General features: G+C 39.4%; 1 protein-coding gene across 3 annotated transcripts in view; it reads right to left on the reverse strand.

Annotated features, from left to right (window-relative positions):
* The window catches only part of pde4ba (phosphodiesterase 4B, cAMP-specific a), a 190,614-nt gene that overhangs the window by 48,780 nt on the left and 125,717 nt on the right, over positions 1–16,117 (reverse strand). For all 3 annotated transcript variants that reach the window (XM_040129571.1, XM_040129572.1, XM_040129573.1), the window contains one exon: positions 14,611–14,663. In XM_040129571.1, coding sequence (XP_039985505.1) covers positions 14,611–14,663 — 53 coding nt within the window. The remainder of the gene's footprint in view (positions 1–14,610; positions 14,664–16,117) is intronic.

Genomic DNA, 16,117 nt, shown 5'->3' on the forward strand with positions numbered 1-16,117 from the left:
CTCTATGCAAATAAACAATTCCTGATTGCAAGTCTTCCGAGATTTCTTTTTTTGTGAGGCATAGTTCACATCAACAGATGCTTGTTCCGAATAGCAAACTCTAAAGGTTTTGAGTGTTTTTTATAACTCAAAATAGCTCTAACCCACACCTCCAAACTGGTTTCATTGATTGGACTCCAGGTTTGCTAACTCCTGAATCCAACCAGTCATTGTTGATGTCATTAGCTGAGGAGTTCACATACTTTTTCCAACGTACATGTGAATAATTAAACAACGTATTCAGTATGGACAAAAACAATACAATGATTTGTTTTATTTGTTAAAATAGATTGTGTTTCTTTATTATTGTAACTTAGATGAAGATCTGATCTTCTTTTAAGGTAAATATATACATAAATGCAGGAAATTCACTTATTTTTTCTTGCCATTGTTTATGTTCTGGGGTACACAGTAGTAACACTATCAGCAACACAACAGACTTTTACTTCTTAAATAAATGTGGTGCTAACTGTAGAAAATGTTAAGTCCAGTATTGTGCTGGTTCATAACTTTAACCAGGGAGGGAAAAACAAACAAACACACAGTGTTGCTTGATCATGCTGATAAGACATTATGCCATTATATCACATTTTACACACACACACACACACACACACACACACACACACACACACACACACACACACACACACACACACACACACACACACACACACACACACACACACACACACAAATACACACTAACACAGGCCACTAAACAGAACAGGGACAAGACAAAAACAAGCAGCTTTGTGGAGCTTTGTCTCCGGAATAGAGCATGAGATGATGACGAGCATCTACCATGAAGCGTACTGTAATACACGCACAGCCAGACGTTAAAAACTGGTTCATGGGTACAATATACACATTCCACTGTAGAGCAAACACGGGGAGGTTTGTCTTTGTCTCAGAGGGAGAGACTGAAGGTAAACAGTCTTATCTGCAATTGTCAAGAACAGACTCTTCTCTCTACACTGATTTCTCTTTTGATACACTGTACAAAAGCATGTGACCAGCAGAACACCTTGCACAACCCAACACAAGATATACCACTTAGTGCTTGAGCTGTTTAAACTGTGGCTACGAACTGTTTACACAGATATGAAAAAGTCAGTTACTGTGTGCTAAGTCAACGTCATGCACATTTTGTACCGTACTGTATGTGCCGATTTGTACTATATGTCTGTCTGACAATGAGTCATAAGAGAGAAACCTGACAGCTAAGTACACTATTGTCCGTGTTTCTTCAATGTCCTTTATGGTTGATCTCTCTTTGAAAGGTTTATAATCTCATCTGTCAGGTAGATTGCTTTTTAAATATTGGACCAATTTTTCAGTACACCTACACTAATGCACTAGGATGTTAACATCCGCACATTATACGTAAATGGCTTAATAGATTATTCTGTTAATACTGAATACTGAGATGGGGGATGTGTCAACAGAAGTTTCACAATAAAAATGTATACTACAACAAACACCAATAAAATGACAAAATCAGTAATAGTTATTTCCTTTTTCTTCTAATGTGCACTGAGACCTTCCAGTCTACAACCATGCTAGCATTTCTGTGAGGCTATTTCTGTGAGCATTTAGCTCAAGGCTCAGTCGTGCTTTGAGCTAAATACTAACATCAGCATGCTAACACGCTCACATCGACACTGCTGACATTCTGATGTTTAGCAGGTATAATGCTCACCATGTTTTCTTTCTTACGTTAGCGTATTAACAGGCTAACATTTGCTAATTAGCACTAAACACAAAGTGCAGCTCAGGCTGATGAGAATGTCATTCGTTTTGGAGGTAAATAAATCAGAACTACATGAGAAATCAGAAGATTGCCAAAGTTAATACAATTCATCCTGAAGGGGACGTGAATTTCTGTTACATGGCAATCTATCCATTAACTGTCCAGACATTTCACCAAAAACAACAAATGTGAACTTCATGGCTGTGTTACATTTAGGGTTTCACCGAAGATAATAGGTTGCATCCTCTGAGGGCCATGATTGTTTGTACAAAGTGTCATGGCAATCCATCCAATAGTTGCTGAGATATTTAAATCTGGACCAAAGTGGTGGACCAACTGACAGCCGAGATGATAGCAAAGCTAATATTTTAGCAAAAATAGCAGTCCTGGTGTATCAGGCTGTGTTAATGTGATGAAAAACAATCTGTCTGTGCTCACTGGGTATGTACAGTGTCAGGTTAAACTGTATACTAAATGTTTCATTAAGTAGCCACTGGACATTGTATGGACCAACTTTACATTAGCACTGACTCTGATCGAGTCTTCACTTTACAATTGTCTATATTTTCTCTAGATTGAGCCTTCAAATTTTCTTTTAATCAACAGAAGTGAAAAGTCATCTAACAGCTGGATGAGACAGTTTCAAAACTGTTGTTTTATGCATTCACAGTATGCATGCTGGTGCTTTATATCAACCAAAACAATTTTATTTAACATTAGGGTATATCAGAAAAGCAGATTTCCATTTAGAATGGTCCTACACTAAAACAGACACAGCCAGTCTGTGAAACCAGCCAGAAAAGTCACGGATGAGTTGAGTGAATGGAGTAATGACAGTGTTTTCATGCTGAGGTTTGTGACGTAGGTCAGGCCCTGTCTGCTCTTTGTCTCCCTGTCACGCCAAAGGAACTCATTTGTCCCCGGAGAAAGATGGATGAACTGTTGTAGAGAACCAGCCTGTGGGGGGTGTCTAAACACCTGGTTGGGGGGGTGGGGGGTGTTTCCTGTGTCAGTGTGTGCAAGGAAGCTGCAGTCGTCCTACTGGCCTGTTTCCTCATTAGTGTCACAATCCTGCCCAGCATGGACTTCCTTCCATGGACAGAGAGGTGTCTTTGTGACAAACACAAACACACCTCGTGCACATTTAGATAATACTCACTCCCATGCATTCACAAGTTCTGTTAGGTCATCTCTACACATCTGCACACAGACACACGTGCATAAAGAATGCACCTGCCACTTTGACGCATCTCTGGACTCAAATCAGTCCTCTGGCAGAAGTCCTCATCCTGCCTCTCATTCAAAACAGGGACAGCCTTGGGGTGCCTGCGCATATACTAACGGAAGTCATCAGGAATGTTCTCAGGTGGAGAACATCTCATATATACCTGCCAATGTCCTGCCCTACTCATATAAATCACAGGGACTGTAAGGTCAGTGACACCTGAGCACACTAATTTTAACTAAACTTGTTTTGGAAAATGCTTTAGCCTGTTCTCTACCTCCTTACTTTAACTCTAAATCCTTTAGTGTCAAGTTGGACTTTTCTGGGGTATGAAGTAGCGTAACATCCTCCTTTGTGGGACAGATTACGATTCTCATCTTTGTTAACAGAAACTTCACACTCTGGCAAAAACTAAAAAAGCATCATCTTACTTGTCACCATTTCTTTATGATAGGGACTATATGGAAATTAATAGGGGGGAGGAGGGGTCAAAAAAGGGAGGACAGTATTATCATTTTTCTTTTTCCTCAAGGAAGGGTATGCTGACTACTATGAGAGAGCAGTGAGCACCTTTTTCTCTTTACATAGACATATTAACTGCGTTTCCAACAAACAAGCGATTTCTAACTGCATCAAAATTTACCATTAGAACAAATCATTTTATTCATAAATTGTGGTGATGTTTTTTGGATTTTAAGATTGTATTGTTTAGTTTTTATGTTGAATGTATTGTGCTTCATTGTCTTGTGTTTCTTTGTCTGTTAACATCTTAGGACCATGTTGGAAATAAGTGCTTTTCACTTTAACAGGCTATCCCTTGAATTTTTGTTTGTGTCTGATAATCCATAAATAAAATCAATCAATCAGTCCAATATAATTGCTGCCAATAAGTTATCACACAAAATGCTCTTCACTGTTCTGGGAAAAGCTTTTTTTATCCGGTGTTTCCAAAGCTACTACACCAAACTTTGTTCAAAAATCTTCCATTTTGAGTTTGAATTGCTTATAGCCAAAACGATTCTCCAAAGTAGGAAAATGAAACATTAGACAACAAACAACAAGTACTCCAATCTAAACAACCATATAGGTTGTATGTCCCTACACCTCTGATATGACCAATAGAATTGTTTTCCTGAATTAGTGCCCCTACGGCAGCAGGAGATATGCCACAGATAAACTGTTAAAAATCACTGTTGAAAATATAAATTACTAACCCTTCTATGTGGCAATACTATAGTAAAGGTTTGGTTAGGTTTCGGTACAAGAACAGCTTAGCTAGGTTTAGGGGAAGATCATGGTTTGGGTTAAAATTTGTTAAGGTTATAGAACAATTGTCGTCATGGTTAAAAAAAACCATGTTGACTGTCACTTGGAAACAGGAAATGAACAGTTGTTGGCTAAATCCAATGTTTTAATAGCATGTTAAAAGGTTTAAATCGGGGCACACCATGTTAAATTCTTTATTCCTTTAATTCTTAAGGGTAAAACAAGTTTTACTAACCCATTACTGTCGTATTATGTTGACATATCGGGGAAAAGGTTTTTAAGTTCGTTGCAAGTCAAGGATGGAGCCAACCCTCCACCCCATCCCAATAATTTTTGTACAGTCCCTTAAATTAGACAAAAATCATAAACACAAGATTGAACTTGGTCAGCTGGAGGAATAATACAGAGCTAACCCAAAATACTTGATTCCAGCCCCGTATGAAATGGTTGAAAAACGATGCCCTATCATTAGTGAATGAATTGCACCAGTTGTAAAAACTGAGAATGACTCTCGTGTTACATAAGCTGGGCTGAACTTCACAGACTGTTGCTATCATCCATTCAGCTAATACCTGCATACTGCTGGAGATGTGCCACCACTGCCAGTAACATGTATAAAAAGTGCCAATATCCAGTCATCTTAGTTTCCAATCAACAAATGTACCTGTCACCTATGTAGTGCAGCTCACAAGATCTTGTCAAAGGCCCACAGGCTATGTAACAGTAACCGCACAGTACTGTTGATGCTAGGTAATGATAGGAGCTATTTGTTCAACAGGAGCTGCAACAAAAGCCACTGACCCACTAGACAAACAAAAAACACTGACTGGCACACGTACACAAGTCTACACTCTGCTTATTTCACGTACAAAGAATGGTTGCAGCAAATAAGAGGAGAAAATTATTCTTCAAATATCACAGCCTTTCCTGTCATCCGTTTTAATAGTTCCCGTCAGAGAAACTGAAACCTTCTCACCATCACACAAGTTGTTTCCCTAAGCTTTCACTTCCTAACCCTGCCCGGTGACCGCAACCCTGCCTGGATACTGGATGCAGTTTGATTGGAAATGTTTAAAACCTCAAGTCATTTTGTCTTTATTTAGTAGAATTTAAAATCAATTATTGCCTAATAATTTTGGCCCAAAATCTGGCCTCAGACACTTCATACATGACGCAGGATGAGGCTGCAGTGTTCGTGTATAACGTAATATTTTGGTGGCTGCACAGTAGCCAGACTGTTTTGCCTGTCTCCTGGGAGCCCCACCGAGGCCATTAAAGTAGCCAGGAGCGGGAAGTAGTAAAGAGGTCAGGTAACACAAGACACCCACGGACAGAAATACAGAGACCTATTAGCTATCAATATACAGGGAAAGAGGGCCAAGAATATGTGTTTTTCCAAAACTTGGACACCTGGAGAAAGAGAAGATAGAAAGAGAAGGGGAAAAAGGGGGGGGGCTGTGGAATTAGACCAAGCATTGACCAGAACTGAGAGAGGGTTAGAGGAAAAGGAGGGAGTTGCTGCCATGGCAACTGCTCATGTTGGCATTTTAGGGACGTGCACGGCAGAGTGTGAGGTGAAAGACAGAATGATAGGCTGGTAGATACTGTATCTGTGACATTTAGACATGCTAGTCCTGCCACAGTATCCTTTATTGAACTACTGCCACATCAAGATCACGAGGCTGGCACCGGTCCAGCATTACCTCACCAAGCAAAGATGGTTCCTAGCAGCGACGGGAGAGCACGGATGATGCTGTTTCTGAAAAAAATACCAAGTCCAAATGGGAATGAATCCTATCCTAGAAAATGTATTTATTTAGCTTCCAGATGGAAGCATTCACTTCACGTCCACCGCTGCTTTTCACATAGCCCAATTCCAGTAATGCGATGTAATTTATTGAACTGTAATTGCTCATAAGTAAGCTTATCTCATGTATGTGTCATATTTAACAAATAAACAACACACTTAATGTCAGAAAATGTGTTTTACAGGATTTATATGACACTCCAAGACTCAAAACAGGCCCTGATTATGCCACCGTAATATGTATCCTGATCAACAGCCAATCAATCAATCAGATCTCGACAGACTGACTGACTGACTAACTGACGAGGTCTTGGAACTTATCTTAAATCATCACCCCAAACCGTAAACTGAGGGTTTTCCAACCTGGTGTCACAAACCTTAAACCCCAATGTGCATGAAAACACATGGTTAGATGAACATACTGGTCACCCTGGCACATATTTGTCTCCATTTGCAGTCGGGGGCTGCGTCAGTGAGAAGCCCCAGACAGGTGCACTGCTGGACAGTATTGCTACTGGAGCCTCTGGCTTTAGTTGGGGGTGTCACATGACAACCTATTATGAGATCCTGGTTTTTAAAAAAAAAAGAAAAAACTGCATACATATAGCTTGTGCGTGTGTCTTATGATTTTTCGAATTATTTTGTGGGTCCCAAAGCCACTGCGCCGAACCCTGTTCAAAAATGTTTAAGTTTGAATTGCTTATAGCAAAAAAAACTCTCCACAATGGAAAATAAAACATTAGAAAACCAACTAGTTGTTGTTAGTCAGAAAGTGCACATTTTTAAACTAAAATCAAGGCTTTTCATTCCTGATTAGTGGTATTCTCCTCCAGTAAGGACACTACAAACACAATGCTTGTTGTGATTAGAAAACCACGGTGCAGGTTTATGGCTAAAACTATACCAGTAGATAATTAAGTGTTTTATTTAGCAAATGGCTACTCGGGTGTCAGCTTGGTTTGCTGGGTGTTCACATGAACGTCGGAAAACGTAAACTGATAACTGATTTGTTTCTCTGTTTGTGTTTTGCTACAGATCCTCCAGCTCCTCATCTCTAGCCATCTTTCCCGTTTAGCTTGTATCATATCATCTCTGGTACCTTCTTGCTTATTCTTCCTCCCTTCTAAAAAAAAAACCCTTATCTCTCCTGCCCTCTCACCTCATCACTCCTCATTTCCTCCTTTCATCCCTCCTCCTGTTCTGTCTCTCTTGTCTCCTCTTGTCCTCCTCCCTGTGACCTCCTCCCCTTAAAGATTCATTAATCTGGGTTTGCAGCTCGTGAAAAGTTAAGCCACCTTTCTTCATTTTCCGATCTGGTTCTTCACAGATCAGTAAAAACAGAGCTTACAAGATTAGTTGAGGATCCTCTTGGATAAAAGATGCACAATGTGAATAGAAACCATTATAATTAACCCTTCACTGGTTGAGTCTTTTGAACTCTGGATTCATGACAACACATCAGGACAGATTTCTACTTCTAATGTGTAGGATGTGGCACATTAAAAGGTTTTAGTATGAGTAAAATATGAAATTGAGCAAAACTGAAAATTAAACAATCATGTTCAGCAGTGTTAATCAGTAATTATCCTGTCTACAGACAAAGAACTTTCAAAGCTTTGTTTACCAAATACAACAGCAGCACTCTCTTTATCCATTATTGTGTTGTTATAACGAATCTTTTACCTAAGAGCAAGCTGACTTTGTGTGAACTTCCTGGTCAGACTAAAACAAAGAGAGAGATGTTGAAGAAAACATACCGCCCAGCCCATAAGTCTGGTGGCTACGTATGCACCATACCATATATAGCAAATGTTTGCACAGTGTTGTTTTACCCTATTGCATAATAGCTCCACATCGTCTGAACACCTTTCACCTATACTGTTAACACACACTTATTGTTTACTGTTGACCAAACACCAGCTCCTAGCTTTGAAATAACACGTAGGGTTTCTTTTCAGGAAAATGTCACGGGGGGCCTGCTCGCCTCATACACAAACACCTACACAATGGATAGGCACAGTGGGATTTAAAAAGCCAACTCGTTGACACCTTTCCACACCACCATGCAGCCAAACACATACGCACGCGCGCGCGCGCACACACACACAGTGTGTGTACGTGAAGAAGGTCAGCGGGAGTTCAAGAGCCCTTAGCCTCACATATATCCTGTATGACAGCATTTCATCACAGAGGTTGACTTGACCAGGAAGCCGGGTCATACGTTTGTGAGGTTCTCACAGCTGAATGCCGTAGAAATGGGACCGAATATTTCATAGCTCTGCCATGACACTGCATCACGAAACAGCTGCTCTGGGTCAGTGGCTCACTATTATGTGGAAATTTTCTGGCACATGTGCGAGCAGACCTCACTAACCTGTTTTTGCCTGTCACGTGACCATGGCTCTGTGAGAACAATGATCCTCCCTTATAGTTTTCATTGTTGCAGTCAATAACTGCAGTGTCTAACGACAGTGAAATGTGAGGACCAAATGGTAATAAAGTCTGAAACATGCCTACAGCACTGCAACCTAACATGTCTGAAAACTGTTCTACTTGGAGTCAGTGTATCTAACAGGATACATTGATCATGTTTAAATTAACTATAGCTTTATCTTATCTAGATCATCTGTACCATCTCTACCTTTAGACCGTGAGAAAAGAACAAAGTGTTGTTCAGTAGTTTTCCTACCCAGTACGCCAAAGGGTGCTGTGTGGTGGGAAAGGCACCGGACACAACAGAATCATGATACTAACAATTAAGAAGTGTTGGTATCATATAAAAGTTTGAACATATAGCCTAGGCAAGTCCAGTATTGTGCTGGTTCATAACTTTAACCAGGGAGGGAGAAAACAAACAAACACACAGTGTTGCTTGATCATGCTGATAAGACATTATGCCATTATATCACATTTTACACATAGACACACACACACACACACACACACACACACACACACACACACACACACACACACACACACAGCGAGTTAATGGCCTTTAGAAGTTGTGGTGCAGCTTCCCTACGCATTTTTTCTGATTTTATTAACTTATAAGTGTTAACATGTTATGGAGAACAAATATAAAATACAACACTGACAAAACAATGACACCATGCAGGTATGAAGTACAACGCATATTAGTTGAACAAAAGGTAACGCATTCTTAAAAGGGCGCATAATTTACATATATACATACTTTTCTCTTCTCCGTCTTTGATACCAAAAATGAACAACGTAAAGTAGATGGATGATTTATATAGTACTTTTCCCAATTATTCTTTATGCTGGCATTCTTAAATTTGAACCAAACAGAATACTCATCTAGCGGACGTTTGTCGTTACAATTTCCCATCCAAGCCTTTGTATGTTCCATTTACTTGGAGAAACCTGCTGTTGCTAAACCCTTATGTTACAAAAAGCTTGTTTGTGATTTCTGTTCTCATGCAATACATACTTTTCCAATTTAAACTCACTGACATACACTGAAGTTTGCTATGCCGCTTCTGCCAAACTCATCATTCAACCTCAATCAATCGCTTTATTTGTTTCCAAAGGGCAGTGGGTTAATCAGTATCTAAACACAAAACACAAGATAAAAATTCATAGCGCCTAGATACATTATAGAAATACAAAACAGAAAAAAAGTAAACAAATTTAAACAATTTCAAAACAGTTTTAAAATAAGTTAAATTATCAGTAAAAATATTAAACCTTAAGATATTTTAAATTTGGGTACTGAATGGATATACATGTACGTATTGCTGCCCCTGTTTCATTACAGTTAAGTTGAGAAATGGCAAAGTACATGCAAGCGTTTTTATGTCTGTTAGTTTTGGCCAATGGGACTCTAAACCTCCTTTTGCTCAACAGTTAGTTTCAACAGATTTGACGTTGTCACACTTCTGTGTGAAGAAAAGACACTGTAGAACAAACCTCAGGCATCTAATATCTGCTCAATGATGGTACATGCCCTTGAAAGAATATACTATACAAACCAAGCCGTGAATTATACGTTATCTGACGGAGTTTAGTTTCTCGACGTTCAAACAGCCGCCCCTTTAATTCTGACTGGCCGCTTCTGTGGGAGACTTCTAAAGATGTGTCATTTACTTTAACGTATGACAAAGAAAAGCATCAGAACCCCCACATTTTGGAAGCTGAAACCAGAAAATATTTAATATTTTCGCTTGAAAAATTACTGTAACGATCATTTGATTATAATAATAATAGTTGCAGATCAACTCTCTGTCAATCAACGGACTGATTATTTGACTAACTGTTGCAGTTCTAAATGAGAGGGCAGCACTGCAAAAGCACAAAAATGAAAAAAAATCATTCAATAATCTGCTAGGTAGATAGTATGTAGATTCATTAATAAATATTATATATAATATAAATCCAATATCTTATATATCATATTATTACATACAATGCTAAGCTGGTGCCTGCAGGCAGATTTTTGTGTGCCTTTGGAGTTGTCGTTAGCAGTGCACACATTTCACTCAGAGGAGCTGCACCTGTCTTCCGTCTCATGACTTTACCTTCATTTGATTTCTTCCCTGAATGGCGTTCACAGTATGCAAGGCGCGCGGTTTATTTATCAGTCTGTATGAAGAATTAGAGGAATTAATTCTGTGCCCTGAGAGAAGGTGAAACAGGTTCACCTGCGTGTAATGCAGAGGGATTGTTCAGTACTGTAGGTATTTACGTATTATATCATTGTGTCAGCGTGTGCATGTTTGTGCAGTGAGTGGGCACAAACAATAGGCCTTTGTCTCTCTGCATCCTATTTTTCTCTTGTGGGCTGACACAGACATTCATATGCACCAACACACACACGCACACACACACACACACACACACACACACACACACACACACACACACACACACACACACACACACACACACACACACACACACACACACACACACACACACACACACACCTCATCTACACACAGTTCCTCCTGGCTTCCGTCAAGTTATAACAGTTTAGAGACAGCAAAACAGGAACAATCTGATCTTCTCTTCCTGCCTCATGCTTCCTGCCCCCCCCCCCCCTGCTCTGAAGGAGTGAGAGAGAGACAAACAGATGAATTAAAAGGAAAAATAAAGACATGGGGGGATGAAAAGAAAGCTAGACAGAGGCTGAAATGAGAGTGGGAGAGAGGGGGGGGGGGTGGCAGAGGTAGATTCGGCTTGTATAGTAGATGGGTGTGTGTGTGTGTGTGTGTGAACAGGAGGTAGTCTGCAGCAAGGATGTGACCTGAGATCATGGGAAAACAGTGGGATTGCAAAAGCTGAGAGCTGTGGTTGCCAGGTGTTAACTACCAAACTACAAGTATTCGATATGAAACACGCAGTGAAATCACACTTGAAACCCAGTTTACAACAAGACGTCATGCAATATTATATAAAGTTTACCATGTAATTTACTAATTTCAAGAGAACTATAATATTACAACTACTTTGTTGGTATTGGAAGAACAGACCAATAATTTCCTGTCAAGCCCCAAAATAGTCAGTTGTTTCAAGTCTGGTCTAGATGACACAAATTTCCATTTGAGATTAGTAACATGTATGAGGCATGTAGCAACCAGACTTTACCAAACTGCTTCTGTAGTTTAATACGCTGAAACATGCACTACTCTGGCTGTGTTTACTGAAAGACGGAACATAATATATGCAACAGCATGGCGGTCGAGAGGGTGAACGCAAGCTGGAAGTGCACATGGAGAAAATGGAGAGAAATGTGTGCATATAGATGAGGAGTAGACTGTCTACCTGCAGAATCTCTGCAGTCGATAAGTCGAAATTCAACTGAGTTGCCGTTGAAAACAAAAAATAGAGTTGATCAGAACACATAGTTTAGTGAGGACCTTGTTTGCCTTTACACTTAAAAGGTCAGAATGCGCGGTACGGGGCTGGTTTGCAAGATACACACGCACACCTATTATCGAAAATCTCTCTAACATTCTCTCACAGACACACACACACACACACACACACACACACGAACTCAGAGCACCTGATGAGCTGCGGTTCTGAAGAGGGAAGTGAAAACGCAGCCCATCTGCTTTGACAGGAAGTCAACAGAAGCCACATACAGGCATGCTGACGTCAATCAGAGCCACAGGAACACCTCCTCACAGCACACACACTCATACATACACACTCACATTACTCACGGTGATGCATGCATACTGTGATAAACACTCATTCAAACCATACACCTTGTCAATCCACAACTGCAAAATTGCACGAAGCAAAGTTTAAATACATGACACGCTGAAATTTCTCAATTAGAAGCGCATCATTGCTTATCCACGCATGCACGCACACACACACACATGTGCACACAGTATAAATTTAGACTATCAAGTAGCTTGTTGCTTCCTTTTCAAAAATATGAACTCATACATTTGAGTAATAACACAAACAAACCAACAAAAATCCATTCAGCAAGACTTCGGTCAACTATATATTATTTGGGGCTTCAAGTGAAAACATAACATCAAAGGAGATGCACATGATATGATTTGACCTTCAGGGTTTCTGTAAGTGATACCTATGAAGAGAAGGGGACTAAAACTTGCGTCTGTGTATCATTTTTTTTTTTTTTTTTTTTAAATAAATACAGCAAGAAGCACATGCAGTATTTTTGGTTAAAATTGACTACGTGTGCTGTAGCGTCTAACAAAAAAAAAAAACGCAATCATTTTTTATTAAAACAAATAAGAAAACACAGTCATCTTTGCTGAACCTCCTGAGATTTCATTTTTACTCGTTCTTCTTTGATGTCATATCAGTCCCCGGGGTGTCTTCATGCAAAAAAATGTTGGTTATTAGATGGGTAACTACGTTCACTGTTCTCAATTTCATCATTGCTCATCTCTGTCTCTCTTCACACAACAACACATGTCACTGTTTTCAGTGTGCTGCCTAGAGAATGTGGGAACATCTGCCTACAGATATGAGGTTTAAGTTCTGACTTTTCATTGTTTAATCAAAAAACCAAATGGTGTTTTTTTTCTTTATCATTTCTTAGATTTATTGAATAGTAAAAAATTAAAATTTAGCACAAAGCCCACAAATACACGTTTAGTGATCACATATGCAAAATTCTGCTCCAAGATACTACACAATGTGTAGTCTGTTTTTGCTCTTTATTCCCATCATACTCAAAACAGTAGCATAGTTTTGCAGCAAGAACACACATTTTCTATTTATGTTGCTTGGTCAGGAACAGTAATGTAAGACACAAACAGAAGCTGTGTATTTAAACATATTCTTGGAAAAAAGTGGGATTGGGACAATCCAGAGCCTTTGGGTTGACAGCACAGAAGCAGTAGGGGCATGAGAAATTTCTATCAACTCTCTATTACTTTTTCACCCCAATGAAAAGTTTTTTACTGCCAGATTACAATATACAGTAAATGATATAATCCAAGGGGACCGCAGCTACAGGTGTACTATAGATGGAGGAGGATGACCCGAGCTTTTAACAGATACTTTTCGATCTTCCAGCAGTTGATACTACAAAGACAGATTCTGAATGGAGTATCAGTTTGAATCATAAATGTACAGAGACTGTCTGAGCAACAAAGATCTGTCTGTGACATTTTTCATCTGCACTAGAAAAACAACAACAACAAAAAAACAACAACAACCTAATGCAATTAATTAAAAAATGAATAATAAAGACAAACTTAAACGTTTTTCACTTTTTGTTATTTCTGAAAACTGCACTTCTGGTAAACGTCACCACAGTTCTGTTTTGGCTAAATGTGCCAGAGGAAAAAAAAAAAAAAACCCTTTATTCTCTTTCTCCCTCTAGTTCAGTGTGATGTTGCTTTAACACCCGACACAAACATATGCACACATACGTAGGAAATACAGTTTTATATAATACATTCAAATGCATATAAAGTGAATGTAAAACAACATTTAACTTGGTCGAGCCGGCGAGCAGACACGAACGCTAACATGTACTGTATAGGGCTCATAGAGTCATCTGTGGTTGTACACACATACTCACACATATCCTTTTACGGTCCTATACGTGTACATGCACCCACATACTGTACTGTACACATACTGTACATACACACACACACACACACTAACTGCTTAAAATCAAATGTGATGAAAAACGGAAAGGGAGGTTAGCTGTTATCTTTGAGTGAGCGGCTTAAGTAGACTATACTCAGTGTTTTATGTGTGAGTCTGCATGTGCCCGAGTGTTTGTCTGAACTACCAGTTCAATTGTGTTTGAACAAGGTTAATGAGCTCGATGACACAACAGTCTGGACTCCAGTGTTCGAGCTGGAGACAGATGGTGAAAAAAGTGAAAGTCGTCACGTAAGCAAGTTCATGAAAAAAAAGGACGAAACGCTGGAGAGAGGCACGGACGAGAGAATAATGAGAACAAGGACAAATGGAGACAGAAGAATGTTTTAGCCAGATATAAATCAGATAGGTTTAAAAAAAAAAAAAAGGCATTCATCTGTCTCTTACCTGGGAGACAAACTCTGGTGATTGGAGGCTGAGTTGTTGCTGCTGGAGACCTTCTGAAAAAAGAAAAGAAAGACGGGGAAATAAATTAAAATGTTACAAAACTAAGTTAAATGTAGTTAGTATATATAGTAAATATAGTAGTGTATAAAGTAATATATTCAAGTAGTTATGAGTCATCAGGTGCCTTTTATTAGTTTTTTCAAAGGTATATTTATTGAAATGGAGTCTTTTGGTAGGTTAGGCAAGGCACAGATGTTGTTTCATAGTCACATGTTACTTATCCCCTCCAATTATATACTGTATGTCCACGTCCTAGCTTGACACTAGGCAGGTCGTTGTAAGCTTTTGGTGCTCGTCCTATCTGCACACACAAATACTGAGACCCGCATCCTTGCTGCTTTCAGCAGTTAAACTCCGTCCAGCTCCCCAGCCCCCTCTTGCACTGGCACATGTAGGTAGTGGTAAAGGTGACTTCTGTTGCTGCTGCTGCTCTACAGAATTGTGTTACTTTTCAATAGACTCATGGAAATTGTGGACTGTGTTTTATGTAGAACTACAGACTGCGCACTGGTGTGAAAAAAAGCTCTACTCTGGAAGTACCTTTACTTTCCAAACCACTGATAAACATACAAGATTTTATACTTACAGGATTTTAAATAGATTTATACAAACAAAAGTGCAGTGGTTTGAAAAAGTTTTACAAAAATACAAAAAAGCAGCGCACTGCACGTAACACGTATAACTAGTAACTAGTAAACCAACCGTACTGTGTGCGTTGTTGAGTTGGTCATATTACATTTGAAGATGCACAATATGATGGCTACTGAACACAACATGCCTTTAATCACGCATGGTATTTTTACTCAGTGCTGCGATCCCTTCACTCTTGGGATCAAGTCTGGGTGCACTTTTTCTTTCCAGATACAGTATATGAAGAGCAACCGTGTACTCGTATCAGGTTTTCAATGCTACACGGTTTTTGTGTCATTGCAAGCTTTTTCGTTTTACTTTTTCCCCCTAAATATATTTCATTAGCTGCAAGACACAAATACGATGCAACGGCCACTTAAGTAGTGCAGAGTTAGAGCAGTGGTGACAACAAATACTTCAAAACTGACACATAGAGAGAAACTATTCTTTAATTTCTTAAGAGATAGAGTCTAAAATTACAATCACACTTTTCACACTTTCCAATCTAAAATTTTTTTAAAACTCCACTGAAGGAAATCTGCATTTTATTGTCCGTATGTGTGTGTGTGTGTGTGTGTATTTATGTGCATTTGTACAAGGCATGAGCTGTGTTGGTGCTGCGTTTACTGGACTACTTCAGCTGCTCCGCTGTGCGCAGTGGAAACAGTGGTCACCCCTGGAGTCTGTTAAAAGCTCAATACCTCCACCTAGTGGTGAAATCGTAAAGCTGCAGCCTGACTACGCACGCTATGCTGACCTAACCACAGATCAGCCTCAGACTTTTTTCTTTGTGGGTTTTTAAAGAGCTATGAAGAGG

This window comes from Xiphias gladius, chromosome 6, assembly GCF_016859285.1.
Source record: "Xiphias gladius isolate SHS-SW01 ecotype Sanya breed wild chromosome 6, ASM1685928v1, whole genome shotgun sequence".
Classification (NCBI taxonomy): Eukaryota; Metazoa; Chordata; class Actinopteri; order Istiophoriformes; family Xiphiidae; genus Xiphias; species Xiphias gladius.